Below are 16,099 nucleotides of genomic sequence, written 5' to 3' on the forward strand. Positions count from 1 at the left end.
ACATCTTGATGTCCCGAGATCTGATTTGCTCCCGATCCTCTATTTGATGTTGAGCATCTGCCGATACCGATTTCTCCCGATCCGATATTTTATAGAACACGTTTATGCCATATCACAATAGTATAATATCCCAAATCACAGACAATATCCAGTCTAATATGATGATGGATATAATATTGATACTAGGGATGTCCCGATCACGTTATTTGGCCACCGATCTGATTCCGATCATATGAAAATGACAAGATCCGATCGGGACAACTAATCTCGATAGATGATAGTCTGGATCTGCGATTCTTTAACTTTAACTTTCTTTTTCATATTCATCGTTGGTTGAATTGTCTTCCACTCTGTTGATAAATGTTTCGCTGCTACCGTATTAACGTTAAAGTTTGAATTCAGATATTGCTACCGGGACATAATGTCTCTAAGTAGGCCACAACAGCAGAGAAGAAACAGGAGCCTAATAAAAGAGCAGTCCTGCCTGAGAAACAGGAGAGAAGAGCAGTCCTGCCTGAGGAACAGGAGAGAAGAGCAGTCCTGCCTGAGGAACAGGAGAGAAGAGCAGTCCTGCCTGAGAAACAGGAGAAGAGCAGTCCTGCCTGAGGACCAGGAGAGAAGAGCAGTCCTGCCTGAGAAACAGGAGAGAAGAGCAGTCCTGCCTGAGAAACAGGAGAGAAGAGCAGTCCTGCCTGAGGAACAGGAGAGACTAGATAAAGTGCCAATCGGCACAGGTCTCCACCAGGATTCTTCCTCAGCCTAGTGGGAATATGCGTGCACAGTTTCATCGCAATCGGACGCTGCCGAGTTGTGGCCATTTGCTACTCCTGAAAACTGTAGGAGCCAATCGTGGCCAATCAGGATGGAATATGAGAAATCAAACAAACCTGTGTTGATCACATGACTATGGAGATCATGTGTACCGATTTGCGTGAAATTTGGATAAAATGTGAAGGAGTAATAATAGAAAATGTGTTTTACATATGTGGGCCTCCTGGTGGCGCTATAAAGAGCAGATGTGAAAAATTCCAGGCAAAGGTTTTTCCTTGGCCTCTAGGGAGTTGGCATACAAAGTGATCCACAGATTCGTGCAGTTAGAGGTAAAAACACTTTTCGGCCAGTTATAGCGCCACCTTGAGGCTGAGTTGAAATTGTTCATGTGGCATTTCGTCCTCGGCCTAGTGGGAATGTGGGTGCACAATTTGAAGGAAATCACGCGATGTGTTGATGATTTGCAGCATTTTGTTTGAAACTGAGCACTCCTGTGAACTTTGGAAGCCAATCTTAACCAATCAGGATGGAGTCTGAGAAATCTGAAAGACCGGTTTCGTTGAATGGCTGTAGAGAGACTGTGTACCAATTTGCGTGATGTTTGGACAAAATCTGTAGGTGTACTGTGCAAAAAGTTGTTTTGCACAAAGCGGCCTCCTGGTGGCGCTATAACAGGCCGTTCTGGAAAGTTTGGGGCAGAGGTTCATCGTTGGCATCCAGGGAGTGTGTGTGCAAAATTTGGCATCGACCGGGTTAACGGTGGCCGAGATTAGCTACTAACGGACGGACACACACACACACACACGGACGACACACGGACGGACGGAGTGCAAAACATACTCTCCCCACATGCCTTCGGCCTGGTGGAGACAAAGAGCAGTCCTGCCTGAGAAACAGGAGCCTATAATATGTATTTTGTCTTATTTGGGATGTTTGGGAGATTTGCTTTCCCATGAGGGGAGAAGGGGGAGGAGAAAGAGAGAGCTGACATGCAGCCTCGGGTCCAACTCAGCTGTATATACGAAACACAACAACCTTATTTATGTGGTATGCAGTTGCGCTCTTACTCAGTCATCAGCCACCATTATTATGCCCCATGCTTTACTATGTGCAATTTTTCTAAATTGATTTCTTCACGATTCTTGAATGAATGCATTTTTCCTGTGCCGGTGATGTTTAAGTGAGCATCCTGGCTTTGGTCAACGGCAAATAAATAAACGACTTCACCCAAAACCATGTTTCATCTTTCCAAACTTTCCAAGTTTGCTTTTTAAAACAATCTCCGGACAGGCGGACACTTCAAGATACTGTCCTTCTTTGGGAACACTATAGTGTAGCTTGTCATATCATGCAATGTAGGCTATACAGTGTGTGTGTGTGTGTGTGTGTGTGTGTGTGTGTAATGTGCAACATGAAGGACCAGGAGGGAAGTTAAGAAAAGCCAAGTGTAAAAACACGTTTGCAACAAAGCTGAACCAATACAACCTAACGTGTTCAATAGGGGATTTTCCCAGCGAGAGAGCGAGAGAGAGAGAGAGAGAGAGAGACTAATGTGCTAGGCTGAGGACACATGACAATGAAAGCAACACATTGATAGATTTGGGGAATTGAAGTGATGCACAAAATGCACTCAAAACTAATCTTTTATGCCATTTTATGTTGATGTGCCACAGAAAATGTAGTGATGCTGCTGATGAAAAATAACTAGCTTACTTGAAAGTGGTGAAGCTATCCACAAGCTACATGGGAAATGTAGTTTAGCTATTTATAGCTAAATCTACTGCCTAAACACAGCCTGCGTTTCCAGAAGGTGGGCATACCTGTTTCTATTCCAGTTCATTTTCTTATAGCTTTGTTCGATTGGCTTGGCAGCCAGTGTTGATTTCATTGACTAAAACTAAGACGATGCATGCTGAAAATAGTAAGTGTCAAATTTGCCATTACGACGGCATCAAGGCCCGCCAAAACACATTTTAGTTGACTAAATCAACCGTAGATTTAGTCGACTTAAAATCTCATGACATTTAGTCGACTAAAACTAGACTAACAGTAAAACATTGCAGGTGACTAAAATGTGACAAAAACTAAATTAAAACTATTCAAAAGACTATGACTAAAACTGAAAATTAAATTTTGCTGCCAAAAACAACACTATTGGCAGCAATTCACAACACTGTTGGGGTTCAATCAAACAAAGCTATAAGAATATATAAGTGGAACAGTGATGCCCATTCACTTTGAACTGTAGTGATGTCATGACATCTCTCCTGCACTAGAGGGCTCTTTTGTCTTTACATTTTGCAACACTGCAAAAACAAATACAAATTGAGAACTTAAGTGAGTGAGTGTGACACACACAATACATACTGTACTGTATATCGTTGCTGTCGGGAGGAAACCTCTTAACTCCATTTTTGCTGTTTTTGATCTTTTTTGGGGTCATAAATCAGTGCTATTGAACACCCTTCACGTCTGTGTGTTGTTTCGAAAATATTGAACCAATGGAAAGTAGTAAAAAACGCTTTCAGGACAAAACATCTCAACTCCATTGGACCCTCAAACTGTCTACTAAAACAGCTAACTCCACCACTGCGCCCCCTCTCAAACGGTCTGCTAAAACAGCTAACTCCACCACCGCTCCCTCTCAAACTGTCTGCTAAAGCAACCAACTCCTCCGCCCCTTCTCATGCAAGTAAAATTGACAATATATAAACTCACACAAACTTTGATGAGGCGGTATTGCTTTGGTTTTCTTAATTTTCTTAAATAAAAAATGAACCCTTTCTTTGGAGTTAGGTGGTTTCCTCCCGACAGCAGAGATACAGCATGTGGCGTTGTGTTGCGAGTACTTTTTATCGAGAGCATCGTTCTGGTCTGGTGACAGACCCATTCCAAATAAAAAACACAATCTTCCCGTTTCTTGCAGATATGTCAAGGTTTCATTTTCTTTTTCAAAGAGGTGCATTTGTACAGATGTCAAATACATACACCGATAGGGAGTCTCCATTTGCTATAGAGGGGGGGGGGGAGAGATGGGGGGAGACACAGGGGGGGCTTGGTGGTGAGTACAATATAGTACAAACAAGTTGGCTGAGGAACTGCTGCAACCCCCTCCCTGCAAGCAAGTTTGTCCATCCTTTGTCTGTTATTCGACTGTCCTTGGCTTCTCTGCCGCGCTGTCTCGCGACCCCAACAAGTCTTTATAAGAGTTCGGTACTTGGCGTCACGTACAGGCTGGCAGGAAGTTGTCGACAGACAGCACAGTACACAGACGGTGGTGGGCCTCAGGGCTGAGTGTTGGGACCAGAACAGAACAACAAGGGGGCAGATCATTCAACTGATTTACACCAGTCGACACACAAAGCTCCACCCCCCTCCGTGGCAGTTAGGCGTGGTCAGAGAGGTCACAAACAGAAGAGCCTGTTCCTCCACTGATCCCAGTGTTTCGTTGCCTTGTACAGAATGGCAGACCAAAAAACAACGTTCAATAATACCGAAGAATCCTCCTAGTCATCTCCAGCGTAATACATTATGTATATAATAATAATAATATATAGTTCATTATCAATTATGATGGTTGTTAATCATATCAAATTATATGTAATAAATTTACATATCGCATAACTCATATCAAACAACCCACTAATGTAAATTTAATTGGGTGAAACTACATTGTTAAGTGGGCCTCTAGAAGTTTTTTTTTTTTTATATATTTTATTTTGTTTTGTTTTCTTTCTGCCTGAGTTGGTGATCCAGCGCTATGGACGTTGACAAGACGTCAAACAACAACAGTCAAGTTTGAACCAATTGAAAAAAAGAAAAAAAGAAAGAAAAAAAAAGGAATCCTGATCAAATTCTGTTCAGTTTCAAAACACAACAAAAGTGCCAAAAAACATATATATATTTTTTGCAAGATGAAAATACAAACATCAAGAAACAAAGTACACACATGCCTTTTTTTCGGATCTAAAAGTCAAAGCTCGCACACCAACATTCATTTTATTTGTCATTTTTGTGCAAGAAAGAAGCCAATTAAAAGACAACATCAGCTGTGTTCCTCCAATGAGAAAGCTTGTCACAAAAAACTCAAAAACATTCTCTACATAGTTTTCCAAGTCCCCTGACATTATATTGAGTGCTACAAAGGGAACCAAAAAACAGAAAAGAAAAAAAGCTCCTGTGCCAAAGATAATGAAAAGAAAGCAAAACATTTTTGCGAGCACCCTTTTCACATGAACCCAACCAAGCTGAGCTGTGCTGGCCTGCTTATTACGAGCAACATGTCCGCTGTTATAGTCGTCAGAACTGACAAAAAACAACGTTCAATGGGGCGGCCGGCATGGCAAGGCACGGCACAGCATGGCCTGGTTTGGGTCAGCATTAGGGGGGGGGGGGGGGGGGGGGGGGGGTTCCAAACCAATCCGGGAAATATTACACAAAATAAGGGATGCCGTTCCTACCGCGAGGAATGGCTTTTAATTCCCAGCAGAAATAAGGAACCAAAAGGAACGACCCACCCAGCACCGCTCGGCTCGTTGGACCCAAGAACACGCCGGGGCGCCAAGCGAGATGTGGAGCACAGACAAGATTAAAAAACGCAAAGGTTACAGCAAAAGCCATGTGCAAAAGAATCAAACCGACTCATCTCTTTCTCCCCCCGCCCCCCCACACACTCATATTATTCACTCCCTTCGCTCTCAACGTCATTCGCTCTGTCTGTATTGAATGAATGTTACACCCAGGACAGGTGGGTTATTCCGAGAAAGAGAAGGGTTGAGACCGACCGACCCCGTCCTAGGATTACAAAGACCGACCGACCCCGTCCTAGGATTACAAAGACAGACCGACCGACCCCGTCCTAGGATTACAAAGTGCTGAAACATGATCAAGTCTTTTTTTTTTTTTAACGTCTACTACTTTACATGTGCATCTCTGTTGGTTGGGTTTTTATTTTGTACAAAAAAAAGTGGTCCCCACTGAGAATGAGGTTTCTTTTCTTTATCTGTGGGTTTTTTTTCACCCAGAACCACTGCAGGGCTCACGATCTCACAGACCATATGAGGAGAAAACACTTGATTACACACGCAGACACACACACACACACACACACACGCTCAAACACACACGCACACGTGCGCGCACAAAAAGGTTAACACGCAACATTGTGGCACATATGGTACATACTGTAGACACAGACACAGACACACACACACACACAGGGGGATGGGTTTACGCAGCAAAGACAAATGGGAAGATATGAGCCATCGTTCCATAGGTTTTTGCACAAAACATCCCGCTCTTCCCGAAGAACATTTTTATACTATAACACACAATGCAAAATGTAGCTCACTGAAAACAATCACATTTTCATATAATGTATTCAGCGAGCCACACCATCATGAGCATCATAAAGTATAAGTTGAGCTCGAAAAAGAGATCTGCACATATAAACATATACACAAACATGGGTTATGAACAAGGACTGTTATGCTACATACACTTGGCACAGCAAAAAGGGGAAATACAACAAATAAGTATTGCACATTGTGTGGTTATACATTTCAAAAAGGGGTCAAATGTTAAACTGAGACTACCTGGGATTATTCTGAAAGTTTAAAACAAAAACAGAAAGAAAGACATCGAAAACCGTTCAATAAAACCTTGGAAGGAAACCTGCACGAATCTATACCATGACGTGACGTCTCGTGGACTTATATTTCAGAATGCTTTTTATATAAATCTCTCATCAAGCATGCAAATTCCAACAGAATATGAACGATGTGGCTTCATTTGATTGTTTTATCACTACTGTGCATGTGGTGAAAAATGACTAAACATTAAAGGATGATGTTGAGTGTGGAGTGTGGCGTGCGTGCGTGCGTGCGTGTAGGGGGGCATGTCTTGTCCAGGCCTGGCTGTATTGAAAGGTAGCTAACGGTTGCAGAGGGTGACTGTAAATTCATTGCTAATGCCCCCCTGAACGGTGGGGCGCTCGCTTGTGAGGCTGGCTGGCTATCATTGGGTAATACCTGAAACGAAGTTAATGAGGTCACTACGGGCAGACAGTGGCAACGAGGCAGACCGCGCAGGGCATATAGTCCAGACATGTACCACGACGTTATGTCAGGTGCATTCATTGATCACATCCATTCCCAACGCGGGGAAGGGGGGGGGGGACGTCGACGACGACTATATCTGGTACATTCCTGCTCAACCACAGAGACGACGACCGCGAAACGGTCCCGGAGCACGTTTATAACCCTGACCCATCTTGTCAGAGGGGGTTTGGGGGGGGGGATATGATCGGTTTACTGCATATATGAAACACTTCCCTGAAAGAACTGCATGGCAACCAGCCTGGCAACTGTTAACGATTAAAATGTAGTTTTGTTTCAAATGGCATAAAGGAGCTTGTGTGTGTGTGTGTGTGTGTGTGTGTGCGTTTGTCTCTCTTGCGTGTGTAGGGGACTTGTATGAGCTCTTAGAGGTAAATGGTTTCAGACTTATGACACCACCATGTACGGCACTCCGAAGGGCTGAGTGTGTGTGTGTGTGTTCGCCTACAGTACATGTCAATCTCTTTTTGGTTCTAATACTAATGGTTTATTAATGGTTATTGCAGAGCGCGTGATTGGAATGATTAAGTGTGTATGTGTGTGTATTGTGTACACTGTATTATGCAGGGTACCTCAACATCGGGGTACTATTGCTTTCTGAAGTAGCCAAGGCGTCATTTGGCTCTGGTTCTACTAAAGTGTGAATGTCTGATGTGTTTGTTTAGATAACGAGATAGGCGCTGTGAATTCTGCAATCTGTTGTGTTGAAGGGAGGTCAGTACAAAATAAAATGGACACACACACAAGAGAAATAATACACACCGTCAAGCAAACATTACTATTTAGGCTACACAAACACATGCACTCACTGTGCACAAACCGAGTCCTATTTCTAATTTCTAAGTATAGGAAAGGGACGAAACGATGAGAAACCCTGTTTTATCATAAAAAAATAAAGCATTTACTTATGTGGGTGTATAGTCATTCACCCCACACCACCATCCATCCATCCACCCAGCCATCCATCCGTCCATTTAAGCTCGCCACCTTCCATCTCTACCACGTCTATCTGCTAACCTCCCATCACCTCCAGCTACACATCCCATTATATTAGCCCATTTAGACCTGACTTCGAAATGTAAAAAATGTCTTCTAAATCCTGAAATGCCTATGTTTCTATATCAGTGGTGCTCAATATGTCATGTCAAGGACCCTAGAAACTGTAATGTAATAGAGGGTATACGCGAGACATCATCATCAAACCCGGAAGTTATGCGGTAACGCCTACTGAGTGGCAAAAAACTACTTTTTGGCCTTGATAGCCCATACATCCAAACAGAAAAGTCAATATGCTTGCATTAAACAACGTTGTTAAACTCACTTTGCCACTCGATTTGCCACTCACTTTATGTATGCGCATACCCTCTATTGGCCACCCACCACCATCTGAAAATATGTTGTTCCAGAGACCCCCCAGAAGCATTTGAGTTCAAAACGTTCGCTCTGAAAGAATATATGTTCAAAGATTTGCGCCACATTTTCACGAATTGCAGATCTACAAGCTCGTAGCGTGCCGCGCTCGGTGCCGCACTATGAGCTTGTAGATCTGCTATTTTTCAATAGCTAAAGTAGAACATCAAAAGGGGTTCCCGTCTAGAATGGGTTAGTTTACTCTCACTGGCACTGCTCATAAGTACGACTGATCCTATATCACGTCTTGGTGTCAACGCCTAGTCGACTAACACTTCTACCAAAAACTAAACCACTTTGCCCTCTAAATAATCACCAATTAGGCAAAATTAGACCAATTAGGAAGCTCAACAGGCGTGCCCCCCCCCCCCCCCCGTCCGTCCGTCCGTCACCATCAAAACTGTCCCTTCAGTACATACAGTACTAAAGCAAGCCCAAATGCTGTAACATTCCTATTTTTGCCATCTGTAATCCATCCTTCCTTTTAATGACATTTCTTTCTAGCATTGAAATAGCCTTCAGAGGTATACTTTTCAAAGGGACTGACTGCGCATTCCGCAGTCCCAACATCCGGTTAGACTGACCGCGTATAGGGTTAGTAATGGGTCGGACTAATGACTGCAGACTGGTTATGGTTACGGTTTGGGATAGGGTTAGTAATGGGTCGGACTAATGACTGGTTATGGTTACGGTTTGGGATAGGGTTAGTAATGGGTCGGACTAATGACTGGTTATGGTTACGGTTTGGGATAGGGTTAGTAATGGGTCGGACTAATGACTGGTATAGAACAATGACACGTTACCACTTTTCAGACACGCCGCCTCACAGCCAAACCAAAACCCAATCACCAATAAAAGTATTTTTAACACTCTCAAAGTTAAATTAATTAAGGAATTTACTGTATGTTGTTTGGGCTAGCCAGGGCTAGTACACCTGTTGAGGAAACCACTAGAGAAAGATGGTTTTAACCCATTTAGGCCACAAATCAAAAAAACTGTTTTCCAAAAATTATATGTAATTGGCCAACGACCACTCATCTCAATTTGAGTTATAATCGGTCACTCTGAAAGAATATTCCAAGGTTTGCGCCACATTTTCACGATTTTTCAAAAATGGCAGACCTACAAGCTCATAGCGCGGCACTCGGTGCCGCGCTATGAGCTTGTAGATCTGCTAATTTTCAATAGTTAAAGTTAATTAATGCTTAAAACACCAAAAGGGGTTCCCACCCAGAATGGGTATCAAACACAGACCGTGTTCAGAATGGAACCCTGGAGTTCTTGTTGCAGTTTGTGGTCTCGTCTTGTTCAAGCCAAGTCCTACAGTATGAATGGAGGAGAGAAACGCCCCACAGATTGTCCTACATGGATTCCAAAAGATTATAAATTGTATTTTTGTCCCGCAGGCGTCCGAGTGGAAAGTTTAACTACAAACTTATAAGCCAATTCAATCCAATGCGTGTCTCTTCGATTTCAAAGCAAAGTAAAAAGCACTATTGACAAGTGCCTGGTTACAAAATAAGTTCAAAATGTTCCCATAGTTTTGTGTTCATTGGTGTACACTGTACATTTATGGGTCATTTCAGAACAGGGCTATTTCAAAACGGGCTTTCAACATTACCTCCCTCCTCGTCATGTGCAAATTGCAAGATTCTCTTAAGTAGAAACTCAAAGTACTGGACACTTTGTCTATACATAATTTTTTCCCTATACACACGTGCTCACGCACACACACACACACACACACACACACACACACACACACACACACACACACACAAGCGCGCGCGCACACACACGCCACACGCGCGCACACACACATTATAGTATATTTGTGCAGTATATGCACTGAACCAAATCCTGTTCGTTTGTTTGCTCTGGGGAAAATATAAAGCAAGAATCACTTCTGAATGTTTTACCAAAATTGTGGGAATTTCAGGGCGAACTGGAACTGAAAACCCACTGTTTTCTTAGTGGGTGTACGCGTGTGTGTGTGCGTGTGCGCGCAGACACTCATTCACATTAGCATAAACACAAGCATGAACTATATAATAATATACATAACATGACACCCTTCAAACTTGTATGGCCTGAGCTTTTCTGATCATTGCTCTCAGTCTGGTGAAGGAGAGCATCACAACCCTGCAACGTACGTTTCACAAACTGTACAACGAAAAGAAGAAGAAAGAAAACTGCACATTCCAAAGCTTTCCCTGTTCATTTGTATGATTGGACGAGGCAGTAGAGTGTCTGTCCACGCTGATTCAAACCAGTGGTTTTCTACTCTGATCCTTCAATGAACATATGGGTGGGTGGGGTCGACCCTATGCCCACAAATTCAAGACACATGCCTTGCGTTTGTCTTGTGTCTGTGCTTAATGGCCGCTCCAATGCATTTCCAATGGATCACCCATAATGGTTTGACCAAACATGTTGTTTGATGGGGGGGAGGGGGGGCAGAACACGTCCATCAAAGCTGTGTTCAGACACAAGTCAGGTATCAGACACAAGGCAAGTGTCTTGAATGCAGCCCATTTGTTGACCTCTCACCACTCACCTCCGCCCAACCCCCTCCTGGTGCTGCAGCCATCTTGGAAACTAAACACAATATAAACAAAGGGAGAAGGGTGGGGCAGAGAAAGGCCCTTATTAAGCCCTTTTCAACCCGTCTTGCTTATTTTGGGGTGTTTGAATTTCAAATTTGTATTATTATAATTTATTGTAAAGTGACACCGCCCGCACAACAAAGCATAGAATAGTGTTAAATGGTTAACTAACACGTCGACAGGATGGAAAAGCAAGCAGAGCTATGCCCCCCCCCCCCCGCCCCCAGGGACCAGAGTGGAGAACCTCTGGTTTAGGACCGCACAATAAACCACGCTTTGACAACATCTCGTGGTCAGGGACGTGCACACATATCAGGCATCAAAGGGCCCCTGCCCTTTTACCCGTCTGTAAAAACAACTGCCCTCTCCCAGACCACGAATGCAGCGTTTACATGGTGAAAGAGATGCAAAAATGCCACTCCTTTCCTTTCCATGCCATTATACCGGAAGGCAGCATTCAGGGAGAATTGCTTTTTTTTTTCTCCGAAAGTCTCCTGAACTTTGAACGCAGCATTTTGGCACTGAACAAATGTGTTTAGAAATCCATGTCGTTACACACCGCATCTCCACTAAAGAGTGCTGGGTTGTGACCCGAAAATGGCTGCTATTTTCGCTATTTTTTTTGTTGTCAAAAAGTGCCCTCTTAACAGGATTTGGGCCCCTGCCCCTCCAACACTCTCTGCACGTCCCTGCTTGTGGCCCTTCCTATTGTCTCCTCTCCTCTATCCATCTAGTAACCGCTGCTTCCTGTAATCACGTTCATCCCTTTCCGTGTACGTGTCAGCGTGACGTCACCTGATCCCCCCCCCTCCCCGGCCTATCTGATGACCCCTCCCCTTTCCAAAGTGCTGTTGCTACCTCCTCCTGCTCCTCCCCCCCCTCCTTGTGTAGAGAAATTAAGAAACAAAATGAAAAAAAAAAAATGAAAAAAGAAAATCTAGAAAGGAAACGTACAGTACTGCGTAAAATGTAAGAGAAAGACGACGTTAAAATGTGATAAATATGACCTTGGCGTCGATCATGGCGTGGTGAGTGAGACAGGCGTGTGTTAAGTGTTAAAACAAACAACATCCCGACTCTTCTCTCAGACCTGACGTGCAGATTTTCCTCTACACATTTTGCTCACACAGTCTGTCACCTCAATTTTTGTAAATGTTTAGATTAGATTAGGTAACTTATATCACATTTACATCAACCTTACCCCGTTAAACCGTGTTCAATCTTTTTGACTCCCCAGATGGAGGTTTTTAGACGACCATTAAAAAAAGGATCTACCGGTATGCTCCTGCTGACGCAGATAGCTTTTTATAAAGGGGACAAAGTTAGAAAAGTTAACTAAAAAACAGTCCAAAAAAACAAAACTAAATAAAAGGGTCAAGACGAGGACTCTATTGTTTCACCAAACTTCACCGAGCAAAGGAAGACTTCAGCCTCTGCGGTGTGTGTGGCACACCGGACACTCTCTGATGACGTGTACGTCAGGTCTGGCACAGCATGATGACACGCGTTTTTTGTAGAGCCACCGTCTTCCAAAATTAAGTAATTCACGCATACAACGAGCACCAAATATTTAACAATCTTTTACCCCACAAAGTCTTTCTAAGCCCAGAATCATCTGACATATCATCCCTGTTGGCCCAACAATGTGACAGCGTTTGTTTTCTATACACGTGGCAGGAGAATCATTCCGTCCAGGTGTTCTCTCCTCTCAGAGGGGCAACAGATTGTGGATTAATTTTCAAGAAGTCGTAACTCTACTCTGCTCCGCAGCCAGTCGAGCGGAGACGACGCCAGACAATGCCTCGGTGTGCCACGCAGACACCCATCGAGCAGAGACAATGCCTCGGTGTGCCACGCAGACACCCATCGAGCAGAGACAATGCCTCGGTGTGCCACGCAGACACCTATCGAGCAGAGACAATGCCTCGGTGTGCCACGCAGACACCCATCGAGCAGAGACAATGCCTCGGTGTGCCACGCAGACACCCATCGAGCAGAAACAATGCCTTGGTGTGCCACGCAGACACCCATCGAGCAGAGACAATGCCTCGGTGTGCCACGCAGACACCCATCGAGCAGAGACAATGCCTCTGTGTGCCACGCAGACACCCATCGAGCAGAGACAATGCCTCTGTGTGCCACGCAGACAACCACAGAGCATGCAATTCCCTCACTCAAGATCACCTCATGAAAACCCACCACGACTACCACCATTTTGCTCATATATTACTGAATCCATCTATCCAAAATGTGTTATTTATGAACTGTGTGGACTTTAACGTAAGGTGATAACACGTATGGTAGGTTTTTGCCTCTACAGTACAGTATTCAAGATAGAGGAGAAAAAAGAAAAAAAAACTCAAAGAAAAATACAATTTTCAAAAAACGAGAGAAATGAAACATAGATGTGGGCAATCGTAAATTTATTTTTGGAGAATCCGTCTGAGTTTTTTTTTTTTTTAATCAAATCCTCCTATTCTTATTGACCCAGCCTTTTTTACTTCCCAATATTCGACCTGCCCTCGATGCTGACTTTCATCTCGTGTAGGATGAAAGAAGGCTTGGGCAGAACCAACGGGGTCTCCTCTTCCATCTTCTCTACCTTCCTCCCCTCGGGAGCCGACCACCTCCGCTTGCGGCTCGTGGTTGCTGGTTTCCTGGCGGAAGGCTCCTCCGTGTTGCTGGCGGCGCCTTGTTGGCCTCTTGAGACCAACCCTCTTTCTTTTTCAAACCCCAGTTCCCCGTTCTCCGCGCCCACCACACCACCCCCACTCGTGGCACTCCCTCGTTGGCCGACGCCGTTGGCCCGCTCGCCGTGCCTGGAGGAGTTCCCTCCGCTGTGGGTTCTGGAGCCGTCCGGGGCGGCTCGAGGGGGTTTGAGGAATCCGTGGCCGCCGGAGGAGGAGGAGGAGGCGGCAGAGGCAGGAGTGACCAACTCAAATGTCTGGGTCTTCTTCAGCGAGCCGTTCTTCAGGTTCTTGAGGGTGAGGGAGATGCACACGTCGCCCACGGAGAGCTTGGTGCACGGCAGCTCCAGGAGCTGGGTGGTCCGGTCCGGGCAGCACGAAGACCATCCTTGGCCAAAGACGAAGAAAGGATATTCCACCAGCACCTCCACGCACACCTGGAAGACAAAATGATATATAGAAGCGTTGAAACGGGGTTCAAAACATGAGAATGAGACTGAAGGTTAAGTTATACTTAAATCTACCCAGATTTGTAGTGTACGCGTCATTAACAGTTTGACTGTTTTACACGCTTAACTCGCATTTTAATCAACCCCCCTTCACTGCCGAGATTGTTGTATTACCTTTAGAGCATACACTGAATTATTTGGGCTTTTAATCCGCGAAAATCCAGCGAAAAAAGCTCCCACGGTTTGTTGTGATCCGAGCGTATCATCCACCATCTTGGTGCACCCGGAAGACGCACACAAGACTTGTCTCAATGAGGCGTTGTACCCCATGCATTTCCATTGGCCTCAATTTCCCAGAAGCCCTAGCAGCCCACAGCATGTGACGATTTCCGGTTTCGTCATCAAAGCGAATGCATCTAGTCTCTATCTCCGCGACGAAGATGGATTTTCTTTTTATTTATTACAATACAGCGGATTAAACACATAAAACAAAAGGCGGGTATGTCGTATATAGCAGCGACAGTAACCTGGATTAAACCATTCCCGGCACGGAAACTGTGTGTGTGTGTGCGTGTGTGCGTGCACACAGCTAATCTTGGAAATTGCTGGACCAGTCAGTGTCAAACTTTACACACTCCCAATGAAGACACTCACTGCAAAAAATAAAAAAATCAAAGCGGCCTCATGGTGGCGCTATACGAAGACGATTAACTCTTTGGCCTATAGACGCCTTAACAGACGACGTCACACTGATAAGCAACAGCATGCGCGAGCATAGCGGCAGCACAAGGACCCCACCTCTCTCATAAGATGCAATGGAAAAGTTCTAACTGCACTCACGTGTGAAAAATGCCCCATTAAACTTTCAGATGCTGTTTTTCTCCCAGTGTGGAGGAAGAATGATTGGGATTTTTATTGTGATCTCTCACTCTTGAAATATATAATCCTTGGTTTCTGTTGTGTGTGAACAATAATAGCAATTCAAAGCAGTTGTCGTCAAAACCACACCTCCAGTCGCTGTCATAAGAACGGTAGATTAGCAGAGCTTGTTTGTGCACGGCTGCACGCGCACCTGCAACCCATCAAGTATAATTTATGCTTTGTCCCGCGATGGTGTCGATGGCAGACCTCTACGCTCACAACAGTGGCATCCGTGACGCGATGTGAGCTTGTATATCAGCTGTTCTCTGCGTGCAATACTGTTGCGCAATGAATTATACATGTCTCCTAGGGTTCACTAGCCAACACACAAGAGAGGTTGAATGAATTGAAACCAGCACTCCCCAAAACAACAGGTTTGGAGATCTGTTGGGAATTGATTACATGAAACAGTCACCCGTGCACCAGTCTCAATGTTTGTAAACAAATAATTGGCCTATAACTCTTGATCTATAGGGCATAGCAGTGGTGGCCATGTGGTGGTGCCACAGATAGAAAACCCCATATATACAGTACATTATGTTAAGCCTGTGGAACCAACTCAACCAAGCCTCCCGGTGAATCACGATCAGAAAACATTTGATAACCGCAACCAAGTGTATTCATTACATTTATTAATAAAACATTGAAATTGCCAATTGCTATTTGCATGTGATTTAATAAGCCATTGAAATTGCGATTGCTATTTGCATGTGATTTAAGTATAAAGGACTTACGTGGTGTATAATGAATCGTGTATAAGCGTGTTTGTTTTACAAACAGATCTAAATCATTTAATAGATGACAACGGATCTCAGCATGAAGGTTGCAGAACCTTTGGAAGTGGACTTGTGAAGGGCAAGCCCAGCCTCGAGGAGCCCTACAGATAATGACGGAGCGCCGAGCGGAGTCCCGGGGTTGGCAGGGCGAGATGACAGCCAGTCTAGTGTGGTACAAAGGGAAGGGGTGACAGCCTCAACTCCTATATCTATCAATTAGAACGGCCAGATCAATAGCAGTGGATTCTGTGGCTGGGGTCAAGCAGCGCTATCAACATATATTATAATATATAGTATTAACACATTTAGACCCGACTCTGGATTCTACAAAATGTCTTCTAAAAGTTTACTGAAAAAACCTCA

The 16,099-nt window shown here is 44.3% G+C and overlaps 1 protein-coding gene across 2 annotated transcripts in view; it reads right to left on the reverse strand.

Moving 5' to 3' along the window:
• Nucleotides 1-11,798: 11,798 nt before the first annotated feature.
• Nucleotides 11,799-16,099, reverse strand: part of atxn1a (ataxin 1a) — a 161,894-nt gene continuing 157,593 nt past the window's right edge. For both annotated transcript variants that reach the window (XM_083779817.1, XM_083779818.1), the window contains one exon: nucleotides 11,799-14,027. In XM_083779817.1, coding sequence (XP_083635943.1) covers nucleotides 13,401-14,027 — 627 coding nt within the window. In that variant the 3' untranslated portion in view covers nucleotides 11,799-13,400. The remainder of the gene's footprint in view (nucleotides 14,028-16,099) is intronic.

Source organism: Protomyctophum parallelum (assembly GCF_964188405.1).
Source record: "Protomyctophum parallelum genome assembly, chromosome: 1".
Classification (NCBI taxonomy): domain Eukaryota; kingdom Metazoa; phylum Chordata; class Actinopteri; order Myctophiformes; family Myctophidae; genus Protomyctophum; species Protomyctophum parallelum.